Source organism: Odontesthes bonariensis, chromosome 22 (assembly GCF_027942865.1).
Source record: "Odontesthes bonariensis isolate fOdoBon6 chromosome 22, fOdoBon6.hap1, whole genome shotgun sequence".
Taxonomy (NCBI): Eukaryota; Metazoa; Chordata; class Actinopteri; order Atheriniformes; family Atherinopsidae; genus Odontesthes; species Odontesthes bonariensis.
In genome coordinates, this window is record NC_134527.1 from 17,101,923 (window position 1) to 17,127,052 (window position 25,130).

A 25,130-nucleotide genomic window follows, 5' to 3' on the forward strand; every position below is an offset into this window, starting at 1 on the left:
ATTACGCGTCCAGAAGCTTGGCAGGAAGCTAAACTAGAGCCAGCTTGGCTAGCACCTAGCATTATTAAACGTATAGTTTAGTGATGCTCCGATCGATCGGCTGCCGATCATGATCGGCCGATACTGCCCAAAAATAGCCTGATCGGCGATCGGAAAAATATGCCAATCAAAAAACTGATCATGTGACGTAAATTACTAGCGACCACTTTCTAATGTGGTACGTGACGTGTGTACAGAACCGAACAGGCAAAACCTTTACAGTGCAGCTCGACAACATGATGTAGTGTTCTTATAATAAAAGTAACCTATCACGAGATTAGGTAGTGACACTCGCGAGATCATAACTACTGACTAGAATGATAGAGAGGCAACCATGTTGAACATGTATGTGTGCCGAGTTGAATGTGTTTAATAAAAGACCATCAAACGGATACTACTCGTGTGTGTGATCCCTAACACACCACAACTGGCGACGAGGATGGTCCCGACAGCATAGAAGGACGGAATTACAAGCCCTCTCAGCTGTTGACGGACCCGGAGGAAAAAAAAAATCTACAAGTCACGACCTCGCATGGACATTGTAACAAACGTCGGAGCTACAATTCCGGATCCTCACTGGAAATTTGACGACACTCTTTCAGGGAAGTGAAATAAGTTTTCTGTGTGATGCCAAAACGTTTAATAACCGGAATTGAGCGTGCATATGACAGAATTACTGCTCACGAAGCCTGTTAGAAGCCACGTTTGAAAACGAAAGTAAAGATGGCTCATGTTGCGCTGGGTGGACTCACGCCACCGAAACCGTTAGACACTGTTGGAGAGCCTGAAACTTTACATCAACGATGGGAAATGTGGAAGAGTGAGCTAGAAATATACATCATCGCGTCAGGAGTTGTAAATGCTGCACAAAAGTGAGCTGTCTTATTGCTAACAGGGGGAGAGGGACTGCGTGAGATATGGAAAAATTTCACTGACGAGCAGATAGCCCACCAACCCGCTGTTGATAGCAACCTGCACGAGATGTGTTTCAAGTAGCCATCCGACTCTTCGACAACACTTTTGCATTAAGGGAGAATATACCAAAAGCCCGTACAAAATTCTGGGAAACAGAGCCCAATGCTGGTGAAACAATAAATAATTTCATCACTCGCCTTAAAGTACTAGTGAAAACATGCAACTTCAATGCTGAAGCTGATAACCATGTAAGAGATAAAGTACTACTGCACATTAAAAATTCAGAGTTAAAAGCCAAACTATACAGAGAAGATAATCTCACACTGGATCGCCTTATCCAAGTGATTGGCTCATACCACCACAAGGAGGCGTTAATTCTCAGTTCTCCATCCAATACAAACCAAGTCTCTGGCAGAGCAAGGCCCAAACCAAAGCCCAAATCAGCATCACAGTCAGGGTGCGACAAGTGTGGTGCACAAGGACACATGGCTCGCGAATGCATCCGATCCAAGAATCACAAGTGCAGCTACTGTGGCAAAAATGGTCACTTCGATGATCTCTGCTTCCACAAAGACAAAAACAAGCCAAACCAAGATGACACGCCGAGCTCACAGGGTCGCAGCAGAGCCTCAGGTCGCAGCAGGGATGATCCAAAGCAAAGCAAGGGTCGAAACAAAAAAGGCCAACATAGGGTAGAAGAAGGAGAAAGCAATGACTCACGGAGTGATTCTGAAGATCTCTACCTATTCAGAATATCTAAAACAGAGGACACCTTAGACCTGCGCCTGAACGGTTTCACCTTACCCATGGTGATAGACTCTAGTGCTCACCACAACACGCTGTCCGTGCATGATTTTAAAGGGTTACAGAAGGCCAGGCCTGAAGTCAGTCTGCAGCCTGCCTCTACAAAACTGTATCCTTATGTCAGCAAGCAAGCCCTCACGCTCCTAGGCAAATGCACACTTGAAGTTGAAGTCCCAAACACAACACGGCGTGCCACTGCTTCGTTTTTCGTGGTGCCACAAGCACCAGCATCACTCATAAGTAGCAGAACCAGCAAAGAGCTAGGACTTTTGAGAGTTGGCATCGACGCAAACATCCTGAGCTGTTCTGGAGCCGACGTGTGGTCAAGTCTACGCATCAAGTACCCACAAGTCTTCACTGGGCTGGGGAAACTCAAGAACTACCAGCTCAGACTGAAAATTGACCCAGACGTCACCCCAGTCATTCAGCCAGTGCGGAGAATTCCATTCAATAGACGGCAGCGCGTCATCGAGAAATTACAAGAGCAAGTTGACCTAGATGTCATTGAGGGAGTGTCAGAACCAGCTCATTGGGTGAATTCACTAGTCTCTGTGGAGAAAAGGCCGGAAAATGATCGCAAACATGGAGACGTGCGGATCTGCATTGACATGCGAAGAGCCAATGCGGCCATCGTCCGTGAGCATCATCCGGTGCCTACCATCGACGAGACCATCCAGGAAATGGCCGGAGGGAAACACTTTTCCAAAATTGACCTCAACATGGCGTATCACCAAGTAGAGCTCCACCCTGATTCCAGAGAAATCACAACATTCGCTGCACCAGGAGGACTCTACAGATACAAAAGGCTCTTGTTCGGAGTGAACATGGCCTCAGAAAAATTCCAACAGATAATCAGCCAAGTTATCAAAGACTGCCCAGGTGCATACAACATGTCTGACGACATAGTCGTAGTTGGCAGCACAGAAGCTGAACATGACACAAGGCTGGCTACCGTGGTGCAACGGCTAGCTGAAAGAGGACTGACAATCAATGAGAAGAAATGCCAGATCAAACTGACCTCAATCAAGTACATGGGTCATGTCCTATCACAAGATGGCCTGAAAGTGTCAGACGAAAAGGTCAAAGCCATTGCGCATGCTCCCCCACCAATTGACGCGTCACAAATGCATAGCTTCCTCGGATTGGCCCAGTTCTGTGCAAAGTTCGTCCCACAGTTCGCCACAATAACTGTGCCTCTCTGGGAACTCACTAAGCAAGATGCTTAGTGGAAATGGGAGAAGGAGGAACAGTGTGCGTTTGACCAGCTCAAAGACGCTTTGATCGAAGCCCCTGTCATGGCGTACTACTCAGTTGGAAGACCAACCAGAATCACCTGTGACGCTTCCCCCTTTGGCGTAGGCGCCATCTTAGAGCAACAACAGACAGACGGAGTCTGGAAGCCAGTTTACTACGCCAGCAGGAAGCTCACACCCACTGAGACACGCTACTCTCAGTTTGAAAGAGAAGCTCTCGGAGTATTCTGGGCCTGTCAAAAATTCAGCTTGTATCTCATCGGATGTGAATTCAAGATCCTCACAGATCACAAGGCGCTTGTGAAAGTGCTATCACCCAACTCACTCCCTCCATCAGCCAGAGTGGAACGGTGGTTGCTGTACCTGCAACAGTTTACCTACCAAGTAGTCCACATCCCCGGCAAAACCAACAAGGCCGACCCCCTGAGTCGCCAACCCGTTGGTCATTGTGACAAATCTGAGGAGAGAGAAACAGATGAGTACATCTAGCATCATCAAAGATTCCACACCTCATGCTCTAACCCCCCGTGAGATCGAGCAAGCTTCTATCTCCAAGCTACGTCAAGCCATACAGAAAAATGACTGGACCTACTTCAAAGGCACAGCATTCCAGGCGGTCAAAGATGAACTTTGGACGGCTGGACTGATGGTCATGCGAGGAAACAGGATCGTGATTCCCGAAGCCCTGCAAGAGCACGTGCTACAGTTAGGACATGAAGGACATCAAGGGATTGTGCGAACAAAGAACCGACTGCGAACCAAAGTCTGGTGGCCTGAAATTGACAAAATGGTGGAAAAGCAAATCAAGCAATGCTACCCATGTCAAGTGATTGGCAAGAACGCTCCACCAGAAGAGTTAGAGCGCATGCCATTGCCAGACCAGCCCTGGATTTACCTGGCAGTTGACCTACTGAGCATCTCTGAAGGTAACTATCTGCTTGCTGTAGTTGACTACTACTCCAGGTGGCCCGAAGTTGCCTATATGAAGGTCACAAATGCAACCAATGTGATTAATGCTCTCGAAATGATGTTCCAAATTCATGGCTATCCCAAGTATCTGAGAAGCGACAACGGACAACCGTTTGCATCCAGAGAGTTCCATGATTACCTCACCACGCATGGCATCATGCAACTGAAAGGAGTACCATATTGGCCTCAGTCAAACGGAGAAGTGGAAAGATTTAACAGAACAATTCTGAAATCAGTCAAAATAGCCAAGATTGAAAAGAAGGATTGGAAAGTTGCACTGAAAAGTTTTCTGTTCCACTACCGGACCACTCCTCATGCAGTCACAGGAGTGTCCCCGGCAAAGCTGTTGATGAACAGAGATCTCCGCAACAAACTGCCCAGCTTCACCTGTATGCCTGCTGACAGTGATGAACCCCATGCAGCTGCTTCAGAGGACATTCATGACAAGGACGCTTTGCACAAGTTGAAACGCAACATTGCTGCTAATCAGAGAAGAGAAGCCAAGGATCAGGAAATACAACCAGGAGACACCGTTCTTTGCAAGAACCTACACAAGTCCAACAAGCTAGACCCCAACTTCGAGTCACAGCCATATGAAGTCATCAGTAAACAAGGAAATGCAGTCATAATTCAACAACCCAACAGCCCACCCAAAATGAGAAATGCCGCTCATGTGAAGAGGTTCAGTGGTGATGCCAGTCTCAGCGCCCCCTCCATTCCAAACCCAGTTCTCACACCAGCTGAGTCTGTCGCTGTCACCATTCCCATAACCACCCATTCCTCCCCTTCCATAGGTCCAGGGCCCATGACAACAGCACCTGATGTTCCTGTGAAGTCGACTCGTGTCAGGTCTCCACCTGCATGGCAGAAGGACTATGTGATGTCTACCTGAACTAACTTTGCTTAAAAAAAAAAAAAAAAAAAAAAAGATTTTGTTGTTTAAAAAGAGGGAAGGGTGAAATACTCTTAAGTTTAGTTTAAAACAGAAGTTTATTTTTTCATTCTGATCTAAAGAAAGAACACTTATGTTAACAGTATAGCTACATTGGAGTAGATCTGATTTATTTTTTGTTTAAGTCTACCACCAGAAAGTTCATTATTAAAAAAAGAGGGAAGATGTAGTGTTCTTATAATAAAAGTAACCTATCGCGAGATTAGGTAGTGACACTCGCGAGATCATAACTACTGACTAGAATGATAGAGGCAACCATGTTGAACATGTATGTGTGCCGAGTTGAATAGGTTTAATAAAAGACCATCAAACGGATACTACTTGTGTGTGTGATCCCCAACACACCACACATGACCTCTCCTGTCTGGAATTTCTTCAAAGTGTGCAGAAAGATGTGAAACTTACTGCGGTCACGCCATCTGCGCTTCGGAGAGGCACGGTCGCGCTAGCTACACTTGAAAATCAAGTGCCCGTTTACATCGCGTCGTACGGTAAAGCGTGTGAGCGGATTTATGGTGCATTGAAGTGCACCCCGTAAACTCAGAAATCTATATCGAAGTTGATTTTTCATTTGTTGGAATACATATACCTGTCATTACTTTTTTTTTTTTTTTTTTTTTACTACATTCTTTTTAATGATTAAAACAAAATGATAGAACAAAATTATTGAAGCATATTCAGAATCAAACTCATTTCTGCATAGTCAGATTTGAAAACTTAATTTACAACCAAATCAAAATGTTCTCTGCCGACTCAGACATCAGATTCTTGTTCTACATGTCCCCAGCTACCTCTGTGGTGATTTTCAAGGCAGATCATGATTTTGGTGATCGGTGATTGGTCCAAAAAATGCTGATCGGAGCATCACTAGTATAGTTATCATATACTAAATACGGCAACGATCGATGCTTGCTGTCAGAACAGCGCACGTGCACCTCCATGCTCGTGCGCGTTCATGTACTCTAGAGGCGTGCCTTCGGGGGGAAAGTGAAGAAAAGGGTTGGGACGTTTTACCTGTCTATTTTCAAAATGCAGCTTCGCTGGACTCAAAATCCAGGATCTCCTACCCTACCTTTAATCTGGTTCAAAGAGTTTTGAATAAATGCAATGTACTTCTGAGGGTGATTTAGGATTTAGCAATGGTTGAAACATACACACACAAGAAAATGTAACAAGAGTAAAAACAAATAACCAAAGGCTGCCAATGAAAGGTGATCACTCATCCTGTACATTGTCTGAACTGTTTTCAGAAAAGACGTGTCTATTCAAGGTTTGGTTGTTGACCGCTCGCTGGATTAGCGCATACAAATCAGATTTAGTTCAACATTGTTAAGAAGCTAATACTTAAACTTTATTACATCTGCTGTGTCAAAGATTAGAGTAACCACAGTTTTATTAGTTCTCACACAAACAGCCAGTCCTTTGTAATTGACCAGGAAGTGGGACAGTAAAGCAGTATAGCTGTCGCAGTCCTGAGGATCTCAAGGTTACATTTATCATTTGGCTGCACCCCATTTATTTGTCTCATTTGTCTGAAGTCTTTGCATCTGAATGATTATCTCCTGCGCGTGTGTGTGTGTGTGTGTGTGTGTGTGTGTGTGTGGATGACTAGGTGATATTTTTCAGTGTTTGTTGTTGTTTAATGGCATTAAAAAAAAAAAAAACATTTTATGTGCAACGTGTGTTTTCAATGATTCATCATTCATGGTCTGACAACTAACCACACATGTACAACCTTCTCTGTCTAGGCGAACACTTAACTTACAAACCACATAACTGTCTTGTCTGATCTTTCTGTCTTCTTCCCCCCTCCCTAGCCTGAGGATATTATAATTCTCTCCAGAGGAAGAGCGTCGCATCTTTTAGCAGCCACAGGTCAGAAACTCTACTCCTCTCCCTCCTCCCTGTTTGCTGTGCAGACCGTACTGAGCTGCTCAGGGGCCTGCAAGCTCCAACACGAATGCTGCATGCTTGTCCAAACCCCATCTGTAACAACCTTGGGGCTTTGCTTGTTTTTATCCCGCAATCCCTGCATGACCACACTTGGGCAACCCAACTCTGCTTTGATTTTTGTAATGATTGCTTTCCTTTTTCACCATGCCTTTTTTTTATTTATTTTTTTTATTTGGTGCTCCTTTCCTCTTTGATTTATGAAGCTCGTCTTTGTTCGCTCAGCAGCAAGCCTAATCAGTATGGTTCCGATGGTGTTTATAATGAAAAACCATTTGCTACACATGCACAGCTGCCTTCCAGTGGCCTTTTGGACAACTAGCACTGCTCTTTGGCTTTGCTCTAAAATTGCTAAGCGCCTCCCCCTGACAGTGATTGTGCAGTTATGGCTTAGCGACCGTAACCAGGCACGGTAGGTCTGTGAAGCTTTTCTCAAAATGCCACAGTTGTGTCCATGTGGCTGCAGTAAGAGCAAAACCTGGCATCTGAGGAGATTTGGAGTGTCTCCACCACATTTCTGAAAGTAAAACTATTAAGCCAAAATGTGAGCAGTGGGGGGAGAATAGTTGTTTGTCTGCTCTAATAAGAGTTGCAAATGTTAGCTTGTCTGGGTTACCACCATTGTCAAAGCCAAGGAGTGTATTATGGGCTTGAAACTCTTGGGTAATGTTACAAAAAGGATCGTTGGAGAGTGGCACTTTCCCACTTTATCTAAATGTTTCTTTGTGCAGAAGTAACTTTAAACTCAAACAACTGAACAATCTGTTACAAAAGATTGCCCTGCATTTTTTCAGAATATCCTTAAAGGTTTTTAATCCTCAGCAACAAATGTTGTTGGGTTTTTTTGCAGAAAGCCAACAATGTTTGTGCAGCATGGAGTAGAAAAGTCACAGCTGCTGTGTCATTGAACAGTCATTAAGGATGTCGCTCAGCCACACATGATCACAACCAGAGATTTTGAACACCTGTTGAATGTTTTTTTTTTTTGTTTAATCCTTATAAACAGTTTTAAGTATGCCATAAGTTTTCTTTCTTCCTCTTAGTTGTGTTTTAGAAGAGCCTAATTCTGCACTCTGTGTGCCATGTGAAGCCCTGCATGTGGATAATGTCATAATCACGTTTCTCTCTTCGAATGAACAGCAGTCGATGTTCGCTTTGCAACCGGTCCACTCACGCTAGGACACAGTATCTCTGATGTAATCAGTGAGATTTCTTTTTTGTTGTGAAAAGTGAGTACGTCCTCTTGCTCAGCAGCTTTTCACAAACCTGTGGAGTGAAGTTCCTCCTAACAGCGTGTGCGACAGCAGAATCACAGGAGAAGGATCCTCATTATTCAAAGTTTTGAATACAAATACTTTATTTGCATGTTTTTATCTAAAGTAATATAATTATGCTGCCAATTAAATATTGTGGAGGATGGTCTATGGTTGCACAATTTTGATAAACCTTTCAATGCATTGAATTATATTATACATAGATATTCTTACACAAAATAAGGAGATTCTTGACAATAGTTTTCTGCCATCCCCGACTAAGTTTTTATTAGTTGGCTTCTGCTAATCACCTACTATTAAAGTAAATTGCATACAGTGTTTGCTGTGCAAGAGAAGAGAATGCTTGACCTAAATCTCTTGGCCCGATCACCAGAAATTGGTGTGATTGGTGTTTAGAGTTTTACACTATGCTTTGTGTTGTTTATCCCCCTGTGCTGTGAAAGAAACTGTGAAATTAGTGTGGTGTGTGCTGGTATGCCAAGTTCAGGAGGACGCACTGTTTGTGTTGTGGTAGCCTGTGGGTGATGGGGTGAGTTTTCACACAGCACTCCAAAGGAGGTCTGTGTCTCCGCCGGCCAAAATTACCACCATGAAATCGGTGCCTGCTGAAGACTGCATTGAGAGGAGAGGAGAAAGGGGTCTTGTTGAAAGGCAGAAAGGGTAGGAGAAAATATAGCAGGCTTGTAGAGAGGTTTACTGCTCCTGCAAATGGTCCCTGACTGGTGGGAACATCAAAATGTCACTTGAAAGACGGTCTATTTAATTTAATCATCATATTCGTTTACCACCGAGGAAGAGAAATCTGTGAAATGTTCGCGATCACGTAGACGTTACTTGCATGATGATTTATTTTTTTAATTTATTTTTAATTTTTTTAAACTCAAACCTACAGTCAAGGTCCACTCAGGAAACTGAAGGCACCTGTCCTTGGCTGCTGCCATTTTAAAATAAAAACAGAGTAAATAGAAACTACCTCCAATGAGTCTACCATTCCCCACCATGGGACCACAAGACCTTCAGCTGGGAACCACAGAACCTTCAGCTGGGTTTTTGCAACTACCCAAAATAGGCCCACATCGTATGCCCCAAGGCCAAGCAGGCATCACGGTAGCCTCAAGGAAAAAACATCAAATCCAAGATTTATGACTTAATGGTAAGTGGTGGTTTCCATGTGACACAAGGCTGTATTGTGGATTAGTATTATTCACTTTAAGAAAAGACACGAACTGACGTGTTGGTGGTTGTTGTAGTTTTTTATTTTGTTGTTGTTTGTTTGTGTTTAACTCACACTGTGTGTGTGATCATATCAGCATTCTGCAGCTTAAAAACTAATTGGATACGATACAAACATATCTGAATGATGACAAAAAGAAAACCTGTCAGATTTTGAAAATGGCTTTGAAAGACGATCCCTTAAAACATGGTGTCCCCTATCATTTTTTTGCCATTGCAGATGTCGATTGTAAAACTTTCCCACTTTTTTTCGCCCTCCTGCATTTAAGAGAAAAGGAGCCTGCTGATTATGTTTTCATGTTGGACTTCAGTCACATTCAATACTAGGACAGGGAACACCACACAGTAATCCTTTAGCTTACTTCACTCGTGTATATGTTTTATAGGGACGTTTTTCAAATCATCCAGCATGGGACTCAGGGAAAGGGTGTGTTGTTTTTAAAAAATCGTGCCGTCGGCAGACTAAATATACCCTTTACTGGACCTGACCCCTCATTTGCCTTTGCTGTGGCCACTTCAAGTCGACATGCTTGCTCAGCAGGGGCCCAACAACTAGTAATTACATAGGAAGGTTTCCATTTTATATCCCCTGTATAGTGTTGCCTGCTCACAGGCTATTCTCCTTAGTTTAACCATCTGGGTTGTCATTGATGGTTTACCTGTAGTTTCATCCTACCCCTCTATCCCGTGTAATTATCATTCAGCCTTATATGTTGATGTGGCAGGTCATGCCGTTAATCCTTGATCTGGCTTTTTAAAAGATTAACTTTTCCTCCCATCTGTCGTGCAATGAGCTCACCATGCATAATTTGCAATGACTGCTGTATCATCTGTTGCAGTTTTTATGAGCAATAGTCAGCTGTGGAGTTGAGGTCGTACCGCTGTCCACTGGCTCTCAGCAGACTTTAACACGATGGGGCTTTGACTCGGTGGCTTTGCACATCGCAGTTGAAAGCATCTGAGTTACAGTTTTGACTGAACCCAAAAAAGCTGAGCAAATCCCCTCACACTCAACAGGGTTCTTGAACTTCTTACACATGTCTATTTGCAGGTCTTTCAGAGTGCTGCTGCAATAATATGAGGCGGAAGTGGCTCCAGATGGAGATGAATTGTCTAAAGTGATGTTACTTTAGCTCTGCTTAAGGTTGGCATCTCAAGGCTATATTTGTGGCTATTAGCGTAACATACTCAAATCACTGACTTACTGTCAGCTGTTCTAATTCCACTGTGGTTGGCAATGACAAAAAAAAAAAAAATAATTGAAATGGAGTGAAAAAAAGACTCCTTCTCTGGTTCTGCTGCATTTTTAATGATTTCCGTTTGAACTTGTTGTTAATGCTGAGTACTTTTGGGATTTTGCATGAAATTTGCAAAAATGGAGATGGAACATAATCAGCTGAAGCTTTTATGTCAGTAGCTTAGCCATTACTGAGACCGCAAAAGCTTGGCCGTCCGTACTCAGAAAACAGTTCAGCCTGTCAGCAAATGCAACTCAAAACTCTGATGCAGCTGCCAGTATTTTAGAATAGACTCTTGGTCCCTGTCAGGTCTCATAAGAGGGATTTGATGCCCACAGTTGGCATTATCATGTGTATATGTGAGCTAGCTCCGGTCTCTGCCACATCTATAGCCAAACTCCATTAATCTGTTCATGACACTGGACCAGACATCTGTCCCCATCAGTGTGTCATCCTCTCCGGTCTCAGTATTTTGTTTCAAGCGACTCTTAGTTGCACGATAATGACCACAGATATATAGCCAGAGTCATAAAGAACTATTATCAGCAACAGATGGACTGGTCATATTTGTCTCTTTCTCTTTTTTTTTTTTTCTTTTTCAATCGAAGTTGCAAAACCTTTACGTAGACACGTAAACTGGTAGAAATGTTTTTATCTGTGATGCTGGACTCATGGAGTTCATCTTTACTGTTTTTAACATTAATATTGCACAATGCTTTAATCACTTTCCACATTCATTACCTGTATGTATCAATTGATTGATTTTGACCCGTCAGGAAACTGCATATAAAGATCATGGGATAATATTTAGGTAGTTTTAAACTGAATTACTGAAAACCAGCTAAATGCTGCTCCACTGATGTCAACTTAAATAACAATTTTCAATTTTTTTATATATATATATATATATATATATATATATATAACTGCTGTTCTTGTCTACATTGTTTTCATAATGCACGATATGTTTTCTTTGGGACCTTTAATCTATGCAGCCACATCTAGTAACAGTCACATGTTCAATGCGTCCTTTACAGTCTGTGACCTAAAATGATAGGTTGAATAGAAAACTTTGTAAAGCAGCTTGACGATCATGAGCTGTTGGTGCATTATCATCACCGTTCCCACAGTTGGGTGGGTGCTGTACAGATGGCACCACTGATAAATGTCAGTCATCATAAGACAGTGCGGTATGTAGTTTGTGGAGTAACTGTTGGTGCTTCTTCCTGTAAGCCTCCAAGGAATTTAATTGCTTCATGAGCACTTTACACAAAATAAGAAGGAAATGGAAAAACTGAGCAAAGCCTGTGTGCAATGCAGTATGTCAAGTGAGTGCCAAGCAAGACATTCTTTCTACAAAATAAACTACTTCTTGTAGCTTTCTCATTACATAGTATATGTTTGTGCGTGGTTATGTACCTGAATGATGCATGATGCATCTCAAGGCTATATTAGTGGCTATTAGCGTAACATACTCGAATCACTATAATACCAATGCATCATATCAACAGACAGAGCTGCAAAAAAAAAAGTTGCACTTTCTTGGCGTGCTGCAGTAAAGGGAAAGGAAACATCTCTCTGCACTGATGCTGATAATAAGGGAGTACATGGAAAATGCAGCCATTGCGGGGTTGGAGTTGGCAGACACTGAATGTCCAACTTCCTCACATCACCCTCCATTCCGCTTTGGATCCCCTCCACACGTTCTGCTGACAGGATGCTGAGCTTCTTGTCTGCACTGGAAATGGATTAGATGGGATGCAGTTCATCCAAACTGATAATGAAGCAGGATCTGTAATACTCTGCTAAGGAGATGATCAGGCGTTGAGATCACAAGTTTGCCTCACAGTGATTATTCAGGGGAGGGAATTTAGACAAACAGCAGAGGTAGAGGGGTGCTGGGGTTTTTGCTACACTTCATCCAGATTTGTCTTCAGTTCTTACTTGCTTGCAGAATACTATATCAAGCCCTGAGGTTTTCTTTACTGTGGTTTATTTCTGCACCTGTCAGAGCAAATGTATTTTTTTTTACCCACAGATATGCTGCTGAACTCTTAAAGCTTTGTTTTTAAGAGGTCTCTGCTCTCTTTGTCCTATTAAATTGTCATTTTGAGGATGTTTGCGCTGATTTGAGTAACTATTGCAAACAGTGATTAAATCAAAGGCTTACATATAGTAGAGAAATGTCGTAATAGTACATGAATCTGTCTGATCAGTGTAATCATTTGATGTTCATTCTCTAAAAAAAGATGGATGAAACAAACAAAAATGTAAATATGTAATATTGTAATTTTACTGCAGATTTGCTGCAAGTGAATGATGGTTAAAGGCAGCCATGGCTCCAAAACTAACAATGGCTTAAAATGAGCAGAAAGGACAACGACGGCCTCGGCATGAAGACGTGAAGTTTTGTTTTCCTCTTTTTCAAACTCTGCAAGATGGTTAAGTTCCTCCGTCACCGATGAGCTGAGCTCCAGTTTCCCCTTCTCTATCCCCCTGTCTTCAGTCGGCATTCTGCCAATATCTGCGTCCAGTTAACAGCAAAGTGCTGGGAACCCCAAGGCCCTAAGCAGGTGTCAGCTCCCTGCCCGGCAAAAGAAGCTGAGAGGGGGAACACAAAGAGCTCAAAGAAACTTGCCAGCATGGTAACCGTCTTAAATATCTCAGGCCACTACGGCCACTCCTCTAAATCTCTCAGCAGCATTGGGTGGCTGAAACTAAGCTCTTTCTGCTACCGTGATACTGACTCTCAAAGGATTTTGAAACCTGGGCTTTACCATAAATGGGGCTGGGAATGGTAAGACTGATAGAGGGCATCGGGAGTGTACAGATAGAGGGTTGAAGGCAGTTAGTCATAGGACCTGGCACAAAAGAGAACTTTTACCAAGGACGAAAAAAGACGAATCTAGATCGCCTGGAGGTCTTCGTCATAGTTTTTGTATTGTTGTCCATTCACACTGTTGCTATTTCAGTCCCTTTCTGTCATTCATTGATAGGGAGAGTTTCTGTTGCTGTCATTAGACACTTTGTTTCCTTTATGGGGTGTATCCAGATCTCATGGGCTTGTGTGATCTTTGAAAAGACCAGCTTGGCTCTGGGCTTTCCTCATGCTAAGCTGCCCTGGCATTTAACTTGGCAAGACTGTAGAAGAACGGGAGGAGAGGGAGAAGTGATGCCGTTCCCTTGCTCTCTGTGCATTGTTGACTGCCCTGCAGTGATGACGTGGATGTGAAAGGGGGGTGGAATGGAGTCGAGTGGAGGCTACCCTCATCCTCACTAAACAACAGGTCATTGTGTATTTGACCCCCCTCCTCATCCTTCCCCCCCATTTTAGCAGAGTGGTTAGGCCTAAAGCTGGCATGGAATTCCAACTTTGCAAGATTTTGTTTTTGAAATCTTCCACAATAATGGATAAATGGATACATACATAAATACAGGGGGGGTCATGGAGTCTGAGGCCAGTTGTTCTCAATTATAAGCAAATCGATATTTAATTATCATTACCCTTCTTTTTCACTAGTTACAGAGGGCCCCATTGATTGTCCGTGCTGCGCCATATGATACCCCCCCCCCCCTCTCCCGGGTGACTGATTACCGACCTATATTTGAGTGGAATTAGCCACTGTGGGGCCGTTTGGTCATTAAAATGTAACTGACAGTGATATATCTGTTCTGTGTTCCATTTGTTCTGTAATTTTGGATTTAAAAAAAAAAATCACGAGAGCAAATAACGAAGCAGCAAAACGCCTCGTAATTTCCTTGTAAAATAGTATCGTGTGATTTTCTTCCCCATTAGGCTTTACCTTCAGCTTCTTGATTCAGTCCTCATCTTACAAGACATTTGATAACCTTTAATCCCATTGTTCACATGACTGAGCTACCCATTTTCTGGAGGTGTCATGCAGGTACTTCAGCTTCTTTTGAGTATGTTGTGATTAAAAACCAGAAAAACCTGCTTCATGCCAGATCAGTTTACGTGCTCAGAGGAAACCACCTGACCAGCCAGACCCACCTGCCTTCTGCTTATAATCACAACATTAACCTTCAGTGAATGCAGGACGCAGCGGGCTCACAGTTCTGCTAAGGCCAGCTTCCTCTGTGTTTAAATGAAATGAAAAGACGAACCAGGGTAGGAAGTTAAAGTTGTAGAGATGCCCATCCGAAGCCTTTTCAGTTTTATTAACAGAGTGAAAGAAGATAGCCGGGACTCTGTCGGAGTCGCATGAAAAATCCCCAAGATAATTTAATGTGCATCCTCCAGCGTCGCAGTAAATTTGGCTGCATGTTTTGCAGACAGGATTGGAACAGATTTGGAGATTTATTGTAATATTTTACTCGAGCTTTAAAGCTTGTGCTTTTTATCCCAGCTTTCCTGCTGACCTAAAACTACCACCTAGATACATGGACTGTTCCTGGGAGAGATATTAACCATTTTATATTTCTAAAATCAGAGTGCTTCCGAAGCGATGCACCTTAGAAATATTACTCATCGTTTTTAGCCAACATTCAGTGTTTCAGCAAATTTGACTTCCACAACACTGAGAAAACCTCATTTTATCATTGTTTCATCTGAAGCTTCCTTTCTTTTTTAAATATGATGCATATAGTTTTATTGAATAAGACATAAACCAATTCAAGTGGGTCTGGATAAGTTAAGCACTAAATGCATAAATGGCACAAAGCAGCCTAATGGGGTCTTTATCAGGCTCATCCTGAGGTGAATGCAACAGACAGGAGCTGATGGTGTGCAGAATGCCTCATAAATTGACAAATGTAAAAGGACACCTTCCGTCTGATAACAGCTAATGGCTACCAGGAATCCTGTCACCATTGTCGTCATCTTCACTTGACGCAAGCAGATTCGTCTTTTTTTTTTTTTTTTTTTTTTTTTTTTTTTTTTTATGTTTCGACAATGACGTTCTGTAATAAAAGGTGGATTTTCACCGTGACTATGGGTGAGCAGATGCTACACTAAACAAGGGCAATAATTGACCTGCTTGGTTGTCCTGCGGGTTGGACGTGTGTACTTTTGTGCACATTGCAAACAAGAGTAGACGGATTTCTGTCACTGTTGGGTCTGGACGACATCATGTGCCACGGCAGTCCTTCTGTCTCCCCTCTGATATTTTATCAAAGTGAAACTCCGCATCCATCGGGGGAGGGGGACTGATGATACAAGGCAAAATTGGCAGTAAATTGCAATGTCCCTGAGCCACAAGTGACATCCTCAAATTGCTTGTTTTATTTTTTTCTGACAAGCACTTGTTGAAAATGTAGCATCTGTCATATTTAAAAAAAAAAAAAACATTTTTTTTTTTTTTTTTAAAAAGAAGCAAATCCTCACAACTGAATTTCATCTTTGAAAATGATTTATTGATTAAAAAAAACATTTTCGGCTCGTAGATGATATGTCAGATTCGTCGGTTATACTATACAAGATGCTTTGATAGTTGCAGGTGCGTTTTTCTTCCAGCACATGTTTTTATAGATGAAGGGTTTATCCAAACCATGTGACATGTAAGTTTTTTTTTTGTTATTTTTAAAGAGGATGACTAAGTCCTAGCAGCTTTCAACATAAGGGAACTTGATTAGATGCTTGGCACCTCTATTCTCTGTGCTGCATGATAAGATCAGAGCAAGAGGAAGTCTGCATTTCTGTGAAAGGCTTTGTTAGTGTAGTGTTGAGCGTGCCACTTTAGATTTGTCTTTGTGTCTTCCTGCAGGGGAAACTTCACAGTTTCAAAGCTATCGGACTCGAATATGGGATTCGGTGTGCTGGGAGTGTTTCTGGGGCTACTCCTGGAGGTCTCCACCCACAGACCCCACGCTGTTCCTCGGACTTCCTGGAAGCAGCAGGGTAAGGCCTCTTGCTGTCATAATTCTGGCTTTTATAACTGAAAAAGTGACAATTTGTTATGGGTGTGAATGAGATTACACAAAGTGAGCTGATATTAAGATGAAAACTGAGTAATGATAATAGTTGTAACTTGTTACTTATTAACTATTACTGTGTTTAAGGTCAATGTCTCCTAAAACACATTCTTTTTACTTGTAAATGTTTTTCATAAACCCAAATACTAATTTAAATAAAAACTGTAAGAGCACATGCGTCTATAACACACACACACACGTCTACAAGCCCTCATTGTAGGAAGTAGTGCTTGTCGGTATGAATGGGTAGCATGCATAATATCAGCACAAGAAATGTGAGAAAGTAAAGTATGATCACTCCCAGCACGTAGTGGAAGAAGCTGAAGTGTAGCATTAGCAAACTGTTGTTTTCAGTCTGAAGTTGGATTGGTGCAACGAGCAGAGAGTGCAAGCACTGTCATGTCTTAGTTGTTTTTATGCAAGCTGTATTTAATAAAGCTGGAGAAATTGTTGGTATGAACAGATTTTTTTTTTTGTCTACTTTGGTCAGAAGGAACACACTGTTACCCCATTACTGATATCATTAGCTTATAAAAGTTAGAACATCTTACTAGAAAGATGTTGTATGCTGATGCCCAGCAAACTCAGAGCAACATTACCATTTAGTTGAACTGTATTTCTTGCCTCATGATTTCTCTGTTTGTTGCAACTGCGGTACTTTTTGAAAGTTCGGGAACCTTTGAAGATGGGGCTTTCCGCAATGACTGACTGGATGAGTTCTGAAATATTTTTTTTTCCCCAAACAGTCTGTTTATCATATGACCCATTGAATCCACGACTTACTTTAACTTTAGTAGACTGGGAATTTTGAATCTGCTAAACCTGCTGGTCTGTTTTCCACTCAGTGACCCAATCTACAGAGCAGACAATCCCAATATAACAACATGACTTCAACCTGACAGCATTAAGGAGTTGCTTTGGGTGAAAACTTAAATCTGACTTTTTAGATGCTTCCTGCTGAACACAATTCACCAGTTTTGTCAACTTTCTATGTTCGATCCGAAGAAGTTATTTTACTCTGTTGTAGAGCTTTTTGCTTCAGTGACTGTAAGATGAAACAGATTAGAATGGATGGGATAGAATGTTTTGGCTGAAAAACCAAAAACAATGGGCCTCATGCAAGAACCGTTCGTACGCACAGATTTGTTCTTAAATCGTCCGTACGAGTGATTTAAGAGAATTTGCGCATTCACCAATCTTTTCGTATTTTACGTTTTCTTTCAGGTACAAACAGAATTTACGAGTGATCCAGACCTGTCGTAGGAGTTTCGTAAAATAGTCCGCTGTTTTTCAAATCACGTTTGCTTGACTAATGGATTGTATATTTAATTACTTTGAAGAAAACATAAATAAATATACATTATACCCCATAATTATGCTGATATTATTCTGTTTGACTTAAATTGTGCAGTAATTGAAGGTTCATTTGAATCTGTATATAACGAGGTCAATGGGAAGCGTAACCAGCGGCTGACTTGCTACTTTTGGATACCTTGGCGCGTCAGGCTCTTGAAGAGAACGTGTGGAGACAGACGAATGGCTGACATCGCGATTAAGATTCCCAAGGACTGTGCTACTACAAATATGCAGCTTGCTAGAGCCACGACTCCAGAGAAAAACACGCCGATCAAACCCAATTCCACCACACGTCCAGGTCCTCACCACCCTTGGATTTTTGGCCACTGGAACCTTTCAGAGGGAGATTGGAGACAGGTCGGGGGTGTCCCAGTCCTCTGTGAGTCGTGCGCTCCCCTTGGTCATCAAAACTCTCATCAGTTTATCACCCATGGTACATCAAATTCCCATACACCGCTATCCAACAAGTACAAATTAAGAGGGACTTTCATCCCGTGGCTGGACTGCCAATCATAATTGGAGCACGAGACACATATACGCATCAAAACACCCGTGCTGTCGTGGAGCGCACTGAGCTGAAGGCCAGGTGGGGGTGTCTCGATACCTCGTTCATGGCAATATTGCGCCATGAACGAGGGTCTCCACCTGAACCAGCCCTGGCAGACCAGAAGGTGTGGTGCCAGAAGACCCCCCTCATGGACCACCCCATCAAAGTGCCATCATGATGAGGCAACAACTGATTGCACGGCTTTAGTTGCAGTCATCGATCGCCTGCCAATGGCGAGACGTTTTTTTTTAAGCCATTTTCATATCAAACCATTTATTTTTTTATTTCGGTGACACGGTATTAACAGCACTCGTAATTGCTTCCCATTTCTTTGCTTTAGCAGGTCCCGTAATTCCACTGCTGACATGCTAAAAATGACAGATTTTCCGTTTTGGATCTCAGAGCTCCTAAAGTTGTTCTTTTTGCGCCTTGAGGCCATTCTCATGACTCATAACTCAACACTTCCTGGCACAGGAGCGAGGAAGCACAGCCTTATATGGTATAATTTAGGGCGTGGAGTATGCAAATCTACTATCCTCGTGCACGTGAACTTAGATACGCACAAGTGGGATTCATCATTTACGCAGGTCGTTTACACACTTTTTCCGAAGTTAAGAGCGTTTGTTGAATCTGACGTGGCGTGTTCGTACGAGACCTTCGTACGAAAAAAGTGAGAGAAATTTAGAATTTAAAAAAACGAAAATGTTCTAAATATGGTGGTTTGAATTAAACTTTATTTGATGCAGACATTGACTGTAAACTGAGGGACTGAAACAGTTTTAGTCCTCCATATAAAACAAACTGTTTGTGAAGCACACATGATGTCATCAAGTGATTTTATTGCTCAGACTTGGATCTGATGGAGTTTTCGGAGCCTGGCATCTTCAACTATTCAACCCTACTGCTGAGTGAGGAAAGGGACGCGCTGTATGTGGGAGCAAGGGAGGCCATCTTTGAGCTCAGCAAGAAGAATGTGACTATTAGAAACAACAAGGTATTAAAGGAGCAGTAACACTTGCGATGACAGGAGGAAAATAAGACCTTTCCGATTCATTTTATTTTGATTTTTGCTGTTTTAAGGTTCAGTGGACAGTTGCAGAAGACCCCATGACGATGTGCACACTCAAAGGAAAATCAAAAGAGGTTTGATCATTTATTTAGTATGTAAAGATTTTTACCTCTTAATTCATAACAAGCCAAAATGCATTAATTCTAGTCTGGAATTAATCGATTTTGTGGCATTTCAGAGAGATTGTCTAAACTACATTCGAGTTCTTCAAGTTGTCGACGATCAGAGGCTGTATGTCTGTGGCACACATGCTTTTCAACCCCAGTGTGATTACTTGGTAGGTTAATGCTCTATCCCACCCTAACCAGGAACACCACACTACACAAATAAACACTTGTTCAGACTTGCTAACCAGTGGTACCACCTTAATCTAATATTTGATCTCCTCTTTCAGAATCTTGCCGACTTTTCTTTGGAGGGTAGACCTGAGGATGGCAGAGGGAAATGCTCCTTTGACCCCTCGCAAAGTTTTACCACTGTCATGGTTGGTGAGTTGAGGCCAGTTTTATCTCATTTCACAAAGAGCTCTCTTTGTCGTCAGCCCTGCAGTAAAATGCAAAATAATCTCCGGTAATCCGTTTTGTGTGAGAGGCAAACTCGCATAACTCTGCTCTTTACTTTTCCATCAGATGGAGAGCTGTACTCTGGGACAGCTTATAACTTCTTAGGAAGTGAACCCATTATTTCCAGATACTCTCCATCTCACTCTCTGCTGAGGACAGAGTACTCCACATCGTGGTTAAATGGTGAGTTCGGACAACACGTGAGAGATGCTCAGCTCCAGTCAAAAGAAAAATTCTGTTGTCATCAGGGCTTACATACAGAAATGGTTCTGTATAAAATCAATTTAGTTTACAATTCGTTCCACTTAAAGTTGCAGCACTGAACTTGAAGTGCAGAATGTACAGTACAGCATGAAAAAGGTTTTTCCTTCCTCGGTGCTGTAAGCAGAAGCATCCAACTTGCAGTTTTTTGTTTTTTTTATTTTCACTCAGCAGTGATCGTCCCTTCACCTGTTAAAGGGACAGCGTCACTGGTGGCAGCTGTCACAAATTTTACGATTGAATTGAATTAAGGGCGGGCCAAAATGAAACGGGAAAATCAGGTGTTTTTAGATTTAATAAGCAGAAGCTTCCATCCATGTAATGTACGTGGATCAGACACATTTCTAATCAACATTAACTTTTACAATCATTGCATATCCAGTATTAAAGGGACCAAAATCTTCCCTGCCATCAAGTTGTGGGGGTGAAAAAGATTTTTTTACATTTCTGCTAAAAACGATTTCTCCTTCAGGGGCACAAATGCATTGAAGATTTCAAAGTTATTTGTCTGTCCTGCACCCTTTTACCCATAACTTTGTCTCTCTCCCATCACTGCACTCATTGCAGAGCCCAGTTTTGTCTTCGCTGACGTGATCAGAGAAGGGAAAAACAGAGCAGATGGCGAGGATGATAAAATCTACTACTTCTTCACTGAGGTGTCGGTGGAGTATGAATTCTTTGGCAAGCTGCTCATCCCCAGGGTGGCTCGCGTCTGTAAGGTCAGTACACGCCGTGCACCATCTGCACATACCAGCAGCATCCCTCTTTAGCCCCTGTCTCCCTGTTGTTTTTGGGTGCGTGTCTTTCTCCTTTTCCTTCCTCCTTCCCTTGTTTTATAATCTAAGTAGAACTTAAGCCTTTTTTCACGGTAGTACAAAAGATTATGACTTTTAGACGAAAACCTAACTGCCGACATATAGTTTAACATTGCATATGGAAGAATTTCAAGATTTAGCAAATAAAATCTGATATAATCTAACTTGGAAATGTTATAAATTTGATACTGGTGCTTTCTATAATAATGGTAGTACAATAGAAGTCTTAAGTTGCATCTGCACTAGCTTTGTTCAAGTTTTTTTTTTTTTTTTTTTTTTTTTTTTTTTAAAGGTATGTAAATATTGCATAACCATAATATGCTTTTCTCTCACAGTCTTAATACAAAACAAATTAGTTTAAAATGATTGAAGGACTTAACACACACACACACAACGTCAACTTTTCCGGCATTTTTGTTCTTGCCTGGATCTTTCATTTCTATCAACCACATTGATATTCATCACAATGTGAAGCTGTCGTGGAGCAACTCAAACCTTTGGGGATAATTGGGTTTCAAGGCACAACAACATTGTGTCTGAAAACATCATAGAGTGCAACAGTAATCAACCAGAGATAATCTAAGCAAAAGGAGACCTCAACAAGCTTTTGAAAAGTGAGACGACTCGTCCCCCTTGTGGAAATGATCGTCTTCCACAAACTCCTGCACCTGCCACTTTCTTTTCATTTCTGTTATTTCTTTTTTTTCTTTTTTTTCCCAACCATCTTCTTTAAACAGCACCTTTTTTAACTCACTGCCTAACATCTGCAATATCCCCACCCAGGGTGACCTCGGAGGCCAGCGCACTCTGCAGAAGAAATGGACATCCTTTCTGAAAGCCAAGCTGGTGTGCTCCATGCCTGAGCTCAACTTCGTTTTCAATGTGGTGCATGATGTCTTTATCCTGAAGGGGAAAAACTTGAGGGACACCGTCTTCTATGGTGTCTTCACCTCTCAGTGGTAAGTGATTTTAAAGACTGTCAGCTTGGAATCGGGACAAGAAAATAGACCAGCAGAATGCATGACACCGCATTACACTTAATGCAGTCCCATACCTCTGTATTTTTCCCTAATCGCCTCATATCCGAACCCCTTCATTTCACTCCTGCAGGGGAAATGTGGGTTTGTCAGCTGTGTGTGCCTACAACATGACTGCTGTGGAGGAAGTCTTCGCCAAGGGAAAGTATATGCAGAAGGCAACTGTGGAGCAGTCCCACACCAAGTGGGTGCGGTACAATGGCATGATGCCTTCTCCACGTCCTGGGGCCGTAAGTGACTTAAAGACGGCTTGATCCTCACTTTAGCTTTGTGTTATTTGTTCACCCAGTCCAGGGCTGGGAGATGTTTGATCAGATAATTACAGTACTTATCCAAAAGAATGTTGACATGCCCTGTTTAACTAAAACACATACTTTTCTGTCGTCAACACCAGTGTATTAACAGCCTGATGCGACAGCAGAATATCACCAGCTCACTCCACTTGCCAGACAAAACCCTTCAGTTTGTTAAGGACCACCCCCTGCTGGAGGATCCCGTCCTGCCCATCGGCAATAGGCCTCGCCTCATCACCAAAGACGTCAATTACACTCAGATTGTTGTGGAAAGGGTCGAAGCCCTGGACAAGAACATTTATGACGTTATCTTCACCGGAACAGGTAATAAAACATCAGTTAAACATACTGCATGCAAAGAGCTCCAAATTCAAATCTGCATCATCACATGTATTGGTCCATTTTGCTCGTCTCTGTTAGGGAATTTTCAATATTTGGGTCAGAAGTAGTCTAACCTTGGACAGGAATGATTAATGGCATTTATAGATATTTCACCTTGATGCTTAAAGTACCTAAAACTTTTCTAAAAATGCCATATTTCAGGACCATATGTTCATAACTCGTTTCTGGTTTTATCTTGACAAAATAACTAATGTTTTGCCGTTAATGTCTCTAGATAAAGGTGTCCTGCACAAGTCGGTGGTTTTTGAAGAAGAGGTTCATATTGTGGAGGAGATGCAGCTCCTGAAGAACTCTGAACCCATCAAAAACTTACTGCTGTCCTCAGAGGTCAGTGACTTTTTTTTAATTTTTAGTTTGGCTGTACAAGGAAGTGCAGAAACCTCCACCACCTTTAAGGAAAATTAAGTGATTAATTAACCTGCTCCCAATTTCTGCTTGCATATTATAGCACAAAGGTTTGCTGGCGATCGATACTGAGTGAGAGTGCAATTTTGACTGATTTGGAGGGTCATTTAAAATTTTATTTCCTTATCTATGTTAGCAGGAGTATACAGAAGAATAAGAGGGAAATAAATGAGAGCATGAATTCAACCAGAGAGAGGTTAACCCCGTTACGGACATGTGTTGCATCTTTGTTGTTCATGTGTCCTTTTCTTGTTGTTAACTCTCACATTCTTTTAAAGGACTGTTTGAGGGTTAAGACTTGGTTTTAGAGGAAGCTAAGAATTCGATGTAGTTTAAGCTGAAAGTTGGGGCCCAACCCTGAGTTATGATTGTTAGTTAGACATATGGAATGTATTGCTGTATGTCAGTGAATGTCCTCACAGCCATATAAATGTGAGTTTCTTGCAATGTAGCCCTTGTGAGGAAGCTTATGGCAAGAAATTGTAAAATCAAAACTTTCTTTGCAGTTTCTGTAAGCGCACTGCATGCTTTCAGCTTCTTCTTAGGACTCCTCTGAGATAACCACTTTTTTTTTTTAAGCTGGCTGAGGAACCACATTTATTATTATTAAAGAGTAAGTTTGTTCACGCTTTCCTTTGCCTGTTTACATGAACAACCTTATTGCTTCCACAGACACAGTCCCTATACGCTGGTTCAGACTCGGGTGTAGTGCAGTCACCCACTGCCTTCTGTAGCAAGTATTCGTCCTGCGATGACTGCATCCTGTCACGAGACCCCTACTGCGCCTGGGATCCCAGCACTGCCGCCTGTGTCAACATCATTATCGCTCCCCATCAGCAGCGCAGGTAGCTCTCCTTCAGTGTAAAATTGACTACTTTCACCCTTAATCGCATTTATCATCTTTTTGTATATGAGCACTCCACTCATGCATTTTTGTACTTGTCAGTGTAACCAAAACCTGCATTAAAAGACGGCTGCACCGATGCTACGTCCAGTTTGACCTGCTTCAGTCAGTGGGGGTACATGGCACTGAAAGGATCACATAATTGGCTAAATTACAATAAGATTGAGTTATTACGTTCATGCAGACACCTTAATCTGACAAGAAATTTGATCGAATCGAGTTACTCGCGATCGGATTAAGACCCCGAGATAACTGGGTTGAAAGTCAAAATAAACGTGTTTGCAGACGGGTGAAGCATGTGGTGAATTAGACTTTGCGTTCTGTGCATGCTCGAGAATTTTTCCCGGCGTCGGGAACCGGAAGTCGGAAGAGACGATAATTACTGTTGTTGTAGTCACAGTCGGAAAGAAAAACACCGCGATGGAGAATGCGCCGTTGTGCTTCGCGTTTGTGCAATAAGCAGCTCATCACAAACGAAATATAGAGGGACGTACCTTCATCTTGCTCTTATTCGCCATTTTCTCAAATGCCTGAGTTTGCTGTTGTTGTTGTTGAAGGGGTCAACCGGAAGTGGCTCTATTAGCAATAGTTGAAAAGGGTACAGCGCCACCTATCGTATCGGAGTATGACATGCTTTGTGCCTCTGATCCGATTCATTCACCGCCATATATCCAAGGATAATTACCCTTGCTCAAATCATTCTTATTGTAATTTACCCAATTACCTGATCCTTTCAGTGCCATGTAACCCAACTGAGTGTGCCATGCTGGATGTCATATCAGAGTGTGTGCATAGTCCACGCACTTTTAAAATGATGCTTGTGTTTCAGGAGGCTAATCCAGAGTCTGGATGGTGATGCAAATAAGTGTCCTTCAGGTAGGGTGCATTTGCTTACACTTGATTGCCTGATATTTTTAATT

General features: G+C 42.2%; 1 protein-coding gene across 7 annotated transcripts in view; it reads left to right on the forward strand.

Moving 5' to 3' along the window:
• Positions 1-25,130, forward strand: part of sema4d (sema domain, immunoglobulin domain (Ig), transmembrane domain (TM) and short cytoplasmic domain, (semaphorin) 4D) — a 46,785-nt gene that overhangs the window by 13,799 nt on the left and 7,856 nt on the right. For 6 of the 7 annotated variants that reach the window (XM_075456551.1, XM_075456552.1, XM_075456550.1 and 3 more), the window contains exons 3-15: positions 16,351-16,484; positions 19,310-19,455; positions 19,542-19,604; positions 19,709-19,807; positions 19,925-20,018; positions 20,160-20,276; positions 20,922-21,073; positions 21,953-22,128; positions 22,280-22,436; positions 22,601-22,823; positions 23,116-23,228; positions 23,979-24,151; positions 25,040-25,086. In XM_075456551.1, coding sequence (XP_075312666.1) covers positions 16,351-16,484; positions 19,310-19,455; positions 19,542-19,604; positions 19,709-19,807; positions 19,925-20,018; positions 20,160-20,276; positions 20,922-21,073; positions 21,953-22,128; positions 22,280-22,436; positions 22,601-22,823; positions 23,116-23,228; positions 23,979-24,151; positions 25,040-25,086 — 1,694 coding nt within the window. Of the gene's footprint in view, positions 1-6,749; positions 6,808-16,350; positions 16,485-19,309; positions 19,456-19,541; positions 19,605-19,708; positions 19,808-19,924; positions 20,019-20,159; positions 20,277-20,921; positions 21,074-21,952; positions 22,129-22,279; positions 22,437-22,600; positions 22,824-23,115; positions 23,229-23,978; positions 24,152-25,039; positions 25,087-25,130 lie in introns of all 7 variants that reach the window. The other variant, XM_075456553.1, reaches the window with a different exon arrangement.